Genomic DNA, 15,809 nt, shown 5'->3' with positions numbered 1-15,809 from the left:
CCATTGATAATAGAAAAAAACAACAATAAAAACTGGTTACAAAACACTGCACAAAAGTAATTGATTACCACAAAAGAGCACAACTAGATGATCGAAATTGAACATATGTGCTAAAACAGGGCCAATACTTCCCGTTTTACTACTCTGGTTACTCCTGTTAAAATCCATAGATAAATCATAAATGTTACTAAAGCACGAGACAGGTGCATATTTGTAGTTCTTTCAATCAATAATATATTGCCAAACTTTATTATAAGAATTAAAATCAAAATCTGATCAAAACACAAGCGTGAAAGCACTTAAAGAATACCTTCTCAAGCCCTATCATATTGAATTTTTTTTGTATTTTTGTTGTTTCATCCATTTGGACAATTAACAGCCCTTCCTAAACACAATTACCTCAGCCCTACATTGAATGAAATCCTGAATCTGTACAAGAACTTGTTCTATATTCCAGTACCATTGGGTCATTTTGAAAACCCATGTTGTTCTCAATATAAATCTAGGGATATTAAATAAATGTAGCCTAAGTATGGCCTTTGTTATATCACATCTATTTTTAGAAATGAAAATCCCCTTTTCTATTTTATATATTCGTTTCTTGAAAATGATATTGATATATTTTGAAGGATAACAAAGTATTCATTTCATTATTGCCATGAGGTTTAGGTGTAAACATGGATAATACAATGTTGGATACATTTTATAAAAAAAATGTTAAATTGACAAAAGTCGAAACAAAGGAGATTCTTGATTTTGTTAAACCAAAAATTGATTATATTGTTCAGTACGTTCATGAGAGGGACAAGCGGTTCACACTTCGCCAATTGCATGTCGGCAGTTACTTTTCCCGTATTAAAGTGTCTCGGGCAGACGAGTTTGATTATAGTGTTGTGTTAGATTCAGGACCACATTTGGTTTGTACAACCCAGACACCGGCTTTTTATGCATGTAATAAAATCAATGGAAACACGGAGGTGGTAAAAACAGTAAGTCCACTGCCGTCAGCACCCGATGGTAAATGCGTTTATGAACTTTCAGGGATTATACCACAGTGGAATGAAAAACGTATGAATGCAGGATCTGCCTGTTTGACAATTGGCAATCACATTATTCCGATGAAAGTAAAGAAAAGATTTCAAGCACTCGTTAGTGAAGCTGTTAAACAACCATTTATACGTCGATATGTTGATACAAAGAGAACATCTGGATCACCTGCTGTTACATTGACGATAGATGATCCTGACGCAGATGATGTAGAACCAATAAGTGTAGACCTTGCACCTCTTATTGAAGCACATCTTCCATTCAAATCAGAGTTTAATTGGCCTAGACCACCGGCCAGATGGCCTTCTAGTACACAGATTAAAGATATAAAAGATGAAGGAATACACTTGGTTGCTAAAGATCCTGAATATTGGTCTTTATCATTCGTCACATGTGAAAAAAAATTGTTAGAAAGTACGAAAACAACGGGAACATGCCGAAATAAAAGTCATCGAATAATGAAAAAACTTCGTGAAATTTGGTGTCCAAAAGGAACAAAACAGGTTCTCACCTCGTACCATATCAAAAACCTTTATTTCTGGGAATGTGAATATCATCCGGATGAATGGGATTGGACTAAAGAACAGCTGGCCGTCAGAGTTGAGTCTATGTGTGAATTGCTTATAAAATGTATAGAGGGTAGGAACCTTCCTGTATATTTCCACACAGGGATCAATTTGTTAAAAAATTACTTGACGGACCAACAAGTGTTTGACAATGTTAAACAGGAAATTCGTATTTTTTTGGAAAACACGGAAGACTTCCTTACGGACTACACGGAAGACTTTCTTATGGACTACATGGAAGAAGGAGAAGAAGAAGAAGAAGAAGAAGAAGAAGAAGAAGAAGAAGAAGAAGAAGAAGAAGACGAAGACGAAGAAGAAGAAGAAGAAGAAGAAGAAGAAGAAGAGGGTGAAGAAGAAGAAGAAGAACCAGTTGTTTACAGACCTGCTTAAAAGTTGTCATAAGTTCTCAGCACAAAGGAACGCTTAAAATTGATGTTCCGGTTTAAACCAATGTAAACTATGCTTTAGTCTAATTAAATATTAATAATATGTAACCTTCTATAAAGTTATATAAAACAAGTTCTCTGAGTCTTATTGGTACTCCTTCATTGTAATTAAACATGACAGGTGGCCAAAAGGATGTAGAATCAATAGTAGGAACGAACTGACGATTCCATTGCAAAAAATAACACGACCAAAACGACAAACGATAGTCAACAAAACGAACAAAGAACACTAAAAACTGAGGAAAAAACCCTATCAAAAACCGTGGGTTGTCACTGGTGATCCGGAAGGGTAAATGATCTTTTCTCCACATGTTAAGACTGTCTTGTTACTTTTGTAAGTACAAACCTAGTGATATATCTAATTCGTGAAGTTGAATTCGAGGAAAAAGAGGACGGGATTGTAGTTTCGACAATTAAACCATATCCGTTGTCGTATGTGAAACAGGTATTCTAAAGAAAGCTAACAATTTCTAACATGATAATAGCAAATATTTCTATTTTAGCGAAACTGTTTCCACACTTGATATTGGTAACTATATCTCAATTCTTTGCACAAATTAAACATTAGATTCCTATTTGTTGTCGGAAGATCCATTTATTTGAGAAAGAAGAATCCATCAATTAAAATATAAGTAATCATAACATTGAAAGTTAAGAGCAGGTAAATTAATATAAATACCAGTACAACATCATCTACAAGTAGAGTGTATATTAACATTTGCAACTATATCTTCTTTTTGAAATATGTCGTACGTGGTCAGTAATGCTTTTTCAAGTACATGGCAGGATCCAGAAAAAATGTTTGAATGTTTCTTGCAACTTGATGAAGCACAGTTATATCCTTTGTTGAAAACAAATTCACTCGAGGATGAAAATATTGCGATAAATTTTCTTCATGCATGTATTCAAGCAAACGATCACAGATTGACCTGAGTTTAGTAGCCAAAGTATCATATGTTCATTCATACTCATGTGGATAGTCCTCACACTCTCAAAACAAAATATTCTTAAAATGATAATATGTCAAGTCTTACTTTCTTCCTTCCGGACACCATGATTCTTTTATCTTTTTCATGATTTTTGGAGATTTCCTTCGAGATTTTCTATTGGCATCGATACCGCCTAGCACAAATTGTAAATGAATATGTCCAATAAAGTCGTTCTTTTGCAGTGAAATTTATTCCAATGAGCCTAAGTTTTTTAAACTTTATCTTCAGTAGGCCATTTTGCTACAGTTCTATGTCTTCGCCATTCGATTGTTATTGTGAATGTAATTGATCCGTCTAATCCACTCTTACAGATTTGCTTGCGATTTTTGAACGAGTTATTATAAGTGTTGTGAATCTGACCTTATAACAAGAACTTTTTTGCGAATATTGATCCTCAATGGCTTTGTCAACAAGCGAATTAAATCTGCTTTTAACCATAATTGGTATGATGCCATCGTCAATAGTTAGACAAGCTAGACGGTTGTTGAAACCCTCTTTGTTCCAATTAGGTATGTCAGCTGGAAGTTATATAAAACCTTTCCCGATCGCTGGGTCTTACAATGTAAATAGATTTCTGACTACTACTTTCTTCTTGCCATGAAATTCATATTTATGACTCGAATTATCACTGCACCAGTTTGGGGTATCCAAAACCACCCTAAAATCGCATTCGTACGCTCTTGACACTGTCAGTGTATAATAGCTTCCTACATTCACTGGTTGACATTTAAATCGTCTGTCCTTGTTATGTATATATTGAAAGATATTAGTGACAATAGGCATCACTGTTCTTATGTTTTTTCTAGTTTTGTCTTTTATCATTTTCATATGATCATCATAAAACTTATCCAGAGGAGTGTTCAACTTGGGCATCATTTACTTCCAAGAGTAAAGAAAAGTTGAAAAATAGATTTGCAGCTCAGTTTCGATTTAATTGAATAGAAATATGTGGAAGTTTCCAGTTTATATTTAGGTATGTAAAATACAGGTATTATTAACGGTAGTAACCTATTTAATTGTTTCCGGAAAATCAACTAAATATGTTTCATTCTTTTGCAATTTAAATTTATATGACCTAGTATTAAATGTGGATCCTATTTGATTTGAAGGCAGTTATAGTGTTAAAATTCAAACTCAGGTTAATTGATTGTATATTTGATTTGAGTTCACTACGAGATAATAAAGTAATGATTTTTATTGATTAAATTGTTTTACATCCCAGCTCCTTTGTTCTAACAGGGGTGATCTGAGCCGGATCACCCCTACCAGATCACCCCAGTTTAAGTTTCTTTGTTTTGTAACATTTTGGCGGGAATGTCAAATCCAGTATAAAACGTTTAATAAATTATACGGAGAAGACTATCTATCAAAATTCACGTAGAAAAAAATCCAATGTATATGCTGGGATTCGAACTCAAGACCTTTAGCATATGAAGCCACGACACATACCACTTCACCAGGACGACTAGATACGAACTATCAGAAATTTAACATATTACACTCCGCCATAAGTTAAGCACCACCCATATTTTTATCAATAAGAAATTTTCAAATCCAAAAATTCAATATTTTTGAATAAGAGTTAATCGTGTTGACATTGGTTAAATAAAATGTAAACATTGTGCAGTATAAAAAAAAATAAAAGTTAGGGTTTTTTATGCTTTCTGCTGTGTGAAGGGAACTTTCAATTTTACGTTAAAAACAACAAGTTAAAATCCCTATAAAATGTTTTAATTTGTTGATCATTTTCATTAATTTCAAATAATGATACAGTTTTGAACTTTTTGGAAAACAATCAAGTATACATTTACTGTCAATTGAGGTTCATAAAGTCAATATCGTGTATAGCTTTCGCGCTTCCGGTAGAGATTCAATACACGTCTCCTCATTCCTTGCACAAGTCGTCGTAGCCTATACTGTGGAACTCTCTGCCATTCCTGTACCAAAGCGACCTTCAATTCTGGTATTGTTGCACATTTTGGTTGTCTCTGGTTAATTTAACGGCCGATAAAGTCCCATACATGTTCAATTGGGTTCATGTCAGGTGACTATTGATTCCGACGTCAGGTATGCGTTGACAATTCGTGCGCGATGAGGTCTCGCATTGTCATCTTGAAAGACCGGTCTATCAGCTAACGCGTGATTGTCAAAATGAGGCGATACAATGATGTTCAGGATGTCATCCCGGTACCTTTGTCCATTCAGGGAACCGTGAAGAACATGCATATCAAGCTTACAGTCATGGGAAAAACATCTCCATACTGTTACACCGCCGCCACCGAAAGCTGTTGTACCAAGAATGTTATTGTCCCGATATGCGGTGTTTCTTTCCCTCCAAACACGTTTTCTGCCGTCGACGGTCTTCGGCAAGAAACGACTTTCATTGGACCAGTGAATTCGTCTCCAACTGCGTAAAGTCCATCGCCGATGGTTCCTAGCCCACTGTTGTCTTGCTTTACGGTGTCTTAAAGTTAATTCCGGGGGCTTTATTGGCCTCCGAGCCCTTAGGTGGAAACTATGCAACCTACGTATCACAGTCCGCACACTTACTCTACCCCCAATAGGCCAAAGTCTACGAAGCTGATCAGCAGACGAGAAAGGTTTCAATCGTGCTTGCCGGGAAAGATTTCTGTCTTCTCTGGGAGTAGTTTTACGTGGTCTGCCTGCTCTAGGGCGGTCTTCAACTGACCCTGTCTGTCGGTATCTCTGCACGAGCCTGATAATCACTGTGTGGTTAACACCAAAATGGACCGCTATTCTACCGCAACTGTATTTGCCATACCTACAACTTGCCAGCGTTCAGCAATACTCAGTTTTCGTCTTGCCATCTTTAAAGTTTGATATCAATGGCTAATTCAAGTGCGAAATGCACGTGCTGAAATCATTTGTGTTTAGTCAAAAACAGTAACGCGAAAAACACACAAGACAAGTTGTTAAAACTGGTTTTGAACAATCAAAATGTAATCGATTGACATTTTACCTGTATCAAAAAGTTACCTATTGTTTACAGGTTTAATATATAGTATTTCTTTTATAAAAAAAATAATTAAGAAAATAATTATTTCGAAATTAAATTGGGTGGTGCTTAAAGGACGCAAGATATTTTAAAAACTGGGGCGAGTTTGCAGACCTTTACTCAGTGGGGTTTAAACCCTTTTCGTTAAATAAATAAGTTGTCAGATTGATTGTTCAAGTTGATTTTAGACTTTTTTTACAGTTGGGCGAGTCCGTTACAAGAGTAAGACGATTTTTTTCATAAAGTGGCAATATAGTGTGGACCGATTGGCCAGTGGGGCGAGTTGACATTGTTTGATATCTACTCATCGTGTTAGGGGGTCATAAAGGGTATACATCATATAGTAATATATAAAATATATTATAATGGTTGCGTGGCGTTCTAAACTAAATTTTATGGATTGTAAATGGCTTTTCGTTTAATCTGAAACAGCTGGGATGTAAAATCGTTATCTCATCCGGCCATCGGGATGATCTTACACTGACACACCGCGTCCTTATTGGATAACTATTAAAGATATGCATAATTGAGCAAGTTTTGAGCTGAATTTAAATGAAAGTATGAGCTCCAGCGAAAGTTCGAGTTACAGTTACATTGTGAGTTTCAATATGAATTTGAGTTACAATTCTAGTAAAGTCTTAATAAATAACTTTAAAATAATACTACCTTCAATATCAAAAAGACGTTCATAGCAAAAACAAGTGATGGCAATGGATGTTCAATGTCAATCTATCTTTTCGCACATTAATATACGTATAGATATTGCAAGTGTTTGTGTTGTTTAGTGGGTTTTTTTTTTTTATTATTAAAATGCCTCTTTAACTGTTGATTGTCTTCTCGTTTTGTTTTGTCATGATGTTTTTTTTGTCTTTTTTTTATGTCGTAATTGACTCTTTGCTCTCTTATCTCCTTATTATAATCTATAATTAATCATTTTACTCTCATGCCTTTCTTAAACTCTTCATTGATAATGTTTGTAATCATACGGGTTTCCTACCCACAACACCACGTTCAATCTACACTTTTTAAAATTTTAAAAATGTCCTGTACCATTTCAGAAAAATGGCAGTTGTTTTATGTGTGTGTTGCATTGTCGTTTTTGTTTGTTTGTTGCATTTCAATGTTTTTGCTGTTTTGTTGGTTTCTACCCGGATTTGTTTTTTCTGGATTGATTGGTGACTTTTATACAGCGGTATACTACTGTTGCCTTTCTTTTAACTCTTAAAGCAAAATCAGATTCTACTATTACTTGTATGACCCTTTTCGTCATACCAAAATAACTCCTCTATCATTGTTGCTTTTATTTATAAAATTATTAATCAAACAACTTTCTAACACAAAATTAAAGTTTTGATTTATATTACATTCGAGATTGACTGCGTTTGATAGACTTGAGATTAGATGAACACTAACTAGATGGTCAATGCTCCGAATCTAGTATAATATGATTGATATTTTTTATTTTCAATTTATATTTTTTTTAAAGAAATTATCGAATTCATACTAACCATTTATATAGTCGCAACATCCTCGTGGAAAACACAGACATATGTTTTAATGCCTTCTCAACCTTTTATGATTTAGTGTCGAACGTGACGCACAAAATCCCATAAACACGTGAAATGTGCAATGGAAAATTATAACTTTCTTTTTATACGTTAGCCTTTAAATAATATTGAATGTAAATATTTGTAAATGATTTATCAACATGTCCTGTAACAAGTCAGGGAAATGTCTATTGTTATATGATAGTTCGTTTCTGTGTGTGCTACATTTTAAAGTGTTTCTCTTGTGTAATAATTCTCTTATATTTGATACGTTTCCCTCAGTTTTAGTTTGTAACCCGGATTTGTTTTTTCTCTATCGATTTGTGAATTTCGAACAGCGGTATACTACTGTTGCCTTTATTTATTCAAATATCAAGAAATTAATCACTTAGATCTGTGGTGTTCATTTTCCATTTTTTTATGGTTTAATTTTTTAGTAATACCGCTGAATGTAGCTAACAGGTTTCCTCAAAAACTGTTGAATGTTTTTTGCAACTTGATAAAGCACGTGAGTGTTCTTTGTTGAGAATAAATTCACTCGAGGATGAAAATATTGAGGTAAATTGTTTGTACGTATGCATTCAAGGAGACTTTCAGACATTGAAATTAGCCTTGTATCCACATGATCTTCTGACCATTCAGAATCCTGGGGATATTTTTCACACTCCCAGAAAAGGATATTCAATAAATGGTAAGATGTCAATTCTTGTTTCATGCTTTTGGGACACCACTTTTCCTTCAGCTTTTTCATAATTTTTTCTGACATTTTCCTAAAAGTTGGATTTTCTTCAATGTTATCAATACCGTCTAATAATTTCTTCTCACAACTTGCAAATGAGTATGTCCAATAAAATTTATCCTTTGCAATATCATTAAATCCCATTTCTTTAATTTCATCAACTTTTTTCTTTAGTGGCCATTGACTTCCAGGTCTTGGCCATCCGAGAAATTCAACGAAAGTACTACGTGACTCTATTAAAGGAGTTAAATCAACACTGACGTCACCGTTTGCAGGTTTGGTCAGATTTATTGTAAGTGTTGTTGCTGGTGAATCCGTCAATCTTTTGGCATCAACATTTTTTATTTCAAGTTCATTTACGGCTTCACTAACAAGCGCTTTGAATCTTTTTTTAACCATTATTGGAATAATGTCGTCATCAAAAGTAAGACACGCATCATCGTCATTGATACCATCTCTGTTCCATTGTTGTATAATATCCGGAAGAGATATCAATCCTTTCCCAATCGTTAGGTCTGCTGCTGTTGACACTTTTTTCACTAGCTGATCTTTTTTATTGAATTCATAAATATAGCTGGAATCATCGTTGCACCAGTCAAGAGGTGGTACATCCATTACTACGCTAAAATCAAATTCATCTGCTTTCGATACTTTAAGATGAGTGTAATAAGATCCTACACGTAACGGTTTCCTTTTAAATCGTCTGTCCTTTTTATGTACATGATCTAGAATTTTTCTTACAATACGCATCACCTGCTTTATGTTTCGTGCAGTCTCGACTTTATTCATCTGGACATGGTCACCATAAAACTTATTCAGAAGTGCGTAATCCATTTTGAATTAAAACTGCGCAATGATAGACTGTTAGTTATGTAATTCATTTAAGCCTTTTTTCGGAAGTTTTCAGTCTATATTTAGATTTGGAAATACAGGTATTTATTTACCTATTGCTTGTTTTCGGAAAATCAACTAAATTTGTTTTTCAATTAGGATTAATGAAGTACATTAATGCATGTGTAGTATTTCTTGTTTTTGGTTCATTTTTTCAAAGGGGGAAGTGAATGTCTTTATTTGTTTTTATTATCATATCACAAATGATCGGTCTCATTTATTGAATTGCAGATTTTTCTTTTAAAGCTGAAGAACAAACACGTAAAAAAACATCAAAGATACCAGGCGTATTATTTGATTATCCAGATGTTAATTTCGTCTACACAAGACTGATCAGTGGCGCTCAAATCATACACTTAGAAAACCGAATCAATTATGAACCTGAAGAACTTAAAAAACCATGAGGTCCAAAATGTAGCACAAAAAACGATAAAGAAAAAAAAAATCTGGACGTTTCCGGTTTATTTATGGTGTCAGACCACCAATTACTCCCTCCAATTTAGAACGTAAAAGTAGTCCTACCTTGACACAAAATAGTGCTTTTGATGTCATTGTTTTCTTAAACTAACTAACAAATTTGCAGAAATGAAACTTTTGGTGAAAAGGAAATATATTTAGACCATTTTGAGTCAAAATTCACTTGTCTATGAGTTTGCATTAAAAATTCAGGATTAATGCGCTACATAGTACACTAATTTAAGATTTCCAGAAAACCGGGAGTTATTTTGGTAGTACCTGTCTTTTCAAAATCAGCAATTTGTTACAAGACTTTAAACATTGGTTGAAAATTGGCATGTAGGAAGGTGATACATGTACAATTCAGGATATACCTGTTTTTTTTTATTTAATAAATATTTTCAGTTAAGTGGAAAGTTTCGAGCTAATCATGCGAAATAATCAGAGTTTGATTTATAACGTGGGTTGCAATTTGAATCCGAGTTACAACTCCAGTTGAATACACAACGGATTAAAACTTTAAGTTATCATAAAACTCAGTTTACAGTTGACGTTCTCATTACAAAGGAGCACTTAAAAGAGATTTTCAAGAGGAAAAAGCAAGATAAAAAAAAGAACTCCGAGGGAAATTCTAAACGGAAAGTCCATTACCAATTGCAAATTGAAAGCTCAAACACATCAAATGAATAGATAACAACTGTTATATTCCCGACTTGGAACATGCATTTTCTCATGTAGAAAATGGGGAACAATGTCAAAAATAGAGTACACCTGTCAACATTGTGCAATAATCTAAATTACTATTGAATTCTTTGATATCCTTAAACGTTACGTTCCGATATAAAGATGATGTTCTCTCACTAAATAATACAAAATTTGGTGACTATATTGAACGAATCAATCCCATCGAACTAGAAATAAAGGATACTACAGATACAGTTAAGTCCTACCATATCTTGACTTACATCTAGAAACTGACAATGAGGGTCGGTTGAAAACAAAACTTTACGACAAAAGAGATGATTTCAGCTTCCCAATTGTGAACTTTCCATTTATATGTAGCAACATTCAGCAGCGCCTGCATAAGGAGTATATATCTACAAATTGATACGATATTCCCGGCTTGCATTTCATCATGATTGCCTTGATAGAGGATTACTTCTCACAAGGAAGCTATTACAGTAAGAGTTCCAAATGGTGAAGTTGAAATCATCCCTTCGTAAATTTTACGGACGCCATCACGAGTTGGTTGACCGTTATAGAATAACTGTTTCACAGATGATATCGGATATGTTCCTTTTTCGTAACTACAATACCCTTCCCTTTTCACGAATGTGACCTACCGAATCAGAATTATTACTGGATTTGTAATAACATCAGCAATACGACTGGTGCCACATGAGGAGCAGGATTTGCTTACCTTTCCGGAGCACCTGCGATCACCCCCAGTTTTTGGTGGGGTTCGTGTTGCTTAGTCTTGAATTTTCAATGTTTTGTCTTCTGTACTATTATTTGTCTGTTTGTCTTTTTTATTTTTAGCAATGGCATTGTCAGTTTATTTTCAATCTATAAGTTTGACTCTCCCTTTGGTATCTGTCGTCCCTCTTTTTTTTACGTAATCCACTTAGTCCCATGGGGGACATAGGGCGACCGCAGTAGAGACATATCTATTAAAACATGTAAAAGAAACAAATATGTCCAAAAGAGAAAAAACAACAAGGCATATAGACAAAGCACATTACCAATACGAAAGACAACAATACAAAAGTTTACCGTAGTACAATCACACAATGACGGGATGTATAAGTACCGTGCGAGTCACGTCAAATAGATATTTCGAAAGATAGACTAAACGGTAAAAGTAACAACCTACAAAGACAAAAAAAAAATACAACACCACGTTATTAAGATGATAAGTAAAGTAAGTACCTAAAATCTATACTCCACGACCATCGTGTATTATTTTTAATGCAGACACGGAATATTTATCAACAAGGTATTTGTATCTTCTAATGAGCTGTTTTTAGAAGAAGAAAAAAACGAGACGTTCTTTGACACCTGGTTTATTTACTTTCTGCTCAGAAACTGGTGACGAATAACAAAGTCTGAGTAGCAGCTGCAAGCTCTTGAATACCGAATGAGTTCGGGAATTGTATATCACATACGCAGGTAAAGTTGTTATATTCCTACTAAGGTGAGGGGAATTAATAATTTCACAATCATTATAAACTATGCTTTCATCTTTTTAATCTAATCAAATATTGTTCTAAATGTTTAACCTTAAATAGTTATTTAAACAGAAACTTTCGAGTAAAATTATCACTCCTATATTGTAATCAATCATGAGAGGCGGAATATACCAAACGCATAGGAAATGGCAATGACATGGCAAAAAAAACGTTAAAAAAGACAAACAAGAGTCAACAAAACAGAATATAGCATACTAAAGACTGCGATCAGGGATCCCATCAAAATCCGGGGATGATCACATGTGTTCCGGAAGGGTGGGCAGATCTTGATCTAAAAGTGGCAACCGCCGTGTTGCTCATGTCAGTACAAACCTGGTTATGAATCTAATTTGGTAGGTCGTATTCGAGGAAAAATGGACGGGATTGTTGTTTCCACAATTGGAACTTATCCGTCGTCATATGTAAAACGAATATTCCATAGAAAGCTAACAATTTATGACTTCTATAAAGGAAGTTCTTACTTTTAAACGAAAAACAATAATTTTCAGTAACCCAATTTGAAATATATTCGTTGAATTGTCACCAAATACGACTTATGACCGAATGTATACTTGTAAAAAGCAACATAATTGTTCCCACACATAGTACGCTCCCGTGATATAGGTAGTTTTATCTGAATAACGTTTATTCCATTCTTTGCAATCATTCCAAATTTAACATTGGATTTCTATGCATTGCAGGAAGATCCATTCATTTGAGATAGAAGAATCCATCAATAAAAATATAAGTAATTATTACATATTGAAAGTTAAGAGCAAGTAAATTCATGACTGCCAGTGCAACGTCATTTACAACTTGAGTGTTCATTTTCCACAACACTACATGTATATCTACTTTTTAAATGCGACGTTAATGGTCAGTAATGCCTCTGCAAGTAGCTGACAGGATCCTGCAAAAACCTTTGAATGTTTCTTGCAACTTGATGAAGCACAGCAATGTCCTTAGTTGAAAACAAATTTACTTCAGGATGAAAATATTGCGGTAAATTTTCCTCCCGTATGCATTTAAGCAAACGGTCACACATTGACCTGAGCCTAGTAGCCAGTTTATCATCTGACCATTCATAATCGTGTGGGTGGTCCTCACATTCCCAAAACAGGATATTCTTCAAATGGTAAGACGTCAAGTCTTGCTTCATTTCTACTGGACACCATGATTCTTTCAGCTTTTTCATGATTCTTTGTGATTTCTTCCTGCAGGTTCCATTGGCATCAATACCGTCTAGCAATTCCTTTTCACAACTTGCAAATGAATATGTCCAATAAAATGGATCTTTTGCAATATCATTCAATCCCATGGATTTTAGTTTCTCAACTTATTCATCAGAAGGCCATTCTGCTTCAGGTCTTGGCCACCTCAACCAATCACCGAAAGGCAAGCTTGCTTCTATCAGAGGCGTTAAATCGACGCTAACATAATCTCCTCCAATTTTTGGATGAGTAATTGTGACCGTTGTTGCTGGTGAATCTGACAATTTTTTAGCATCAACAAATGTGCGTATATGTGGTCGATTGACAGCTTCGCCAACAAGTGACTTGAATCTGCGTTTAACTTTGATTGGTATAATGTCTTCATCAATTGTAAGACAAGCTGGGCCGTCATTGAGACCGTCACTTCTCCATTTAGGTAGAATATCTGAAACAGACAGAAAGTTTTTCCCGATCGATGGGTGTGGTAATGTCAATTGTTTTCTGACTACTTCATTCTTTTCATCAAATCCATAATTATGACTTGAATCTTTGCTGGTCCAAACAAATTTTGGGATATCTAAAACCACGCTAAAGTCGAATTCGTCCGCTCTTGATACTTTCAGGTGTGTATAATAGCTTCCGACATTCAATGGTTGACATTTGAATCGTCTATCCTTACTATGCACATACTGCAGGATATCCTCGACAATTGGCATTACTATCTTTATGTTTTGTCTTGTCTCGTCTCTAATCATTTTCACATGATCATTATAAAACTTGTTCAGAAGTGTGTTATCCATTTTTTACTACCAACAGTAAGGAAAGTTGAATCTGTAAAACAGTTCAGTTGCGCTTCGATTAAGTAGAAATACGCAGACGTTTTCAGTCCAAATTTAAATATGGAAAATTACAGGTACTGTATTTACGTATATCATAATCATGACGATTGCGGATTATCAACTTGATGTGTTGAATTTTCCTATGACCTAGTATAAAAGGTGGATTTCATATGAATCGATAAGGTTATCTTGACAAAAATACATATATGTATGCTTTATAATTTGTTTTTACTTATAACGCAGGGTATGAAATACCATGTGTATTAAATATCATGTAGTAAGAGTCATACACCTACATTAGTGATAACATGTATTGACATAAAATTGAGAATGGAAATGGGGAATGTGTCAAAGAGACAACAACCCGACCAAATAAAAAACAACAGCAGAGGGTCACCAACAGGTTTTCAATGTAGCAAGAAATTCCCGCACCCGGAGGCGTCCTTCAGCTCTATATTCCTGAGGCTAAAAATCATCAACGTTTAATTATGTAAAAGAGGGACGAAAGATACCAAAGGGACAGTCAAACTCATAAATCTAAAACAAACTGACAACGCCATGGCTAAAAATGAAAAACACAAACAAACAACAGCACACACGACACAACATAGAAAACTAAAGAATAAACAACACGAACCCCACCAAAAAACTAGGGGTGATCTCAGGTGCTCCGGAAGGTAAGCAGATCCTGCTCCACTTGCGGCACCCGTCGTGTTGCTTATGTGATAACAAATCCGGTAAATAGTCCAATTCGGTAGGTCACATTCAGGAAAGGGAAGGGGATTGTAGTTACGACGTAAGGAACATATCCGATATCATTTGTGATACGGTTATTCCATAACGGTCAACCAACTCGTGATGGCGTCCGTAAAATTTACGAAGGGATGAACTCTTGGTTTAATAGCTTCCTTGTGAGCAGCAACCCTCTATCAAGAAAATCGTGATAGGAAATGCAAGCACGGGAATATCGTATCAATTGGGAGATATATACCCCGTATGCAGGTGCTACTGGAATGTTGCTACTTAGAAATGGAAAGTTCACAATTGGAAAGCTGAAATCATCTCTTTTGTCGTAAAGTTTTGTTTTCAACCGACCCTCATTGTCAATTTCTAGATGTAAGTCAAGATCTGAGGCCCACTTAACTGTATCTGTAGTATCCTTTATCTCTAGCTCGATTGGATAGATGCGTTCCACATAGTCACCAAATTTTGAATTATTTAGTGAAAGAACATCATCTATATAGCGAAAAGTAGAGTTAAAGGATATAGCTAACTTCTTATCTTTCTTCCTAAGAAGTTCCTGCATGAAGTCAGCCTCATAATAATAAAGAAACAAGTCGGCAAGTTGAGAGGCACATTTTGTTCCCATTGGAGTGCCGACAGTCTGTTGAAAAACACGTCCTCCGAACGTAACAAATATGTTGTCAATCAAGAAATCAAGCATCTTGATAATATCAGTTTCAGAGAATTTTTTGTTCGAATCAGAGTGATCCTTTACAAAGTAGGATTTATCCCTCCCTAAGACAAGATACTTGTATCTATAAACTTGTATCTATAAGAGTAGGATGTTTCCCTCCCTAAGACAAGATAGTTGTATCTATAAACTCATACAGTAAGCTAAATATGTCACCGGTATGACAAATGTAAGAGATGAATAAATGACAACATCTGCAGCTAGAGAAGGATAATATTTTTCAAGGACAAGGTTATACTATATTTAGCAAGCGTTTTAAAGTTTATGATTCACAAACACCAATGGTACATATATAAATTCTTCATTTGATATCTTACCGTTAATAAGATTTTATAGTGGAGACGCAGATGTAAGCAACTG

General features: G+C 34.9%; 1 protein-coding gene across 1 annotated transcript; it reads right to left on the bottom strand.

The window, feature by feature from the left end:
• Window positions 1-12,366: 12,366 nt before the first annotated feature.
• On the bottom strand, window positions 12,367-14,007 carry LOC143074336 (protein mab-21-like 3). Its single transcript, XM_076249839.1, is given in 1 exon segment — window positions 12,367-14,007. A coding segment is annotated over 1 exon segment (1,050 nt). The 5' UTR covers window positions 13,853-14,007; the 3' UTR covers window positions 12,367-12,802.
• Window positions 14,008-15,809: the final 1,802 nt, after the last annotated feature.

The sequence above is a fragment of the Mytilus galloprovincialis genome, chromosome 5, assembly GCF_965363235.1.
Source record: "Mytilus galloprovincialis chromosome 5, xbMytGall1.hap1.1, whole genome shotgun sequence".
NCBI classification, from domain to species: domain Eukaryota; kingdom Metazoa; phylum Mollusca; class Bivalvia; order Mytilida; family Mytilidae; genus Mytilus; species Mytilus galloprovincialis.
This window is presented reverse-complemented; position numbering and strand designations above follow the sequence as displayed.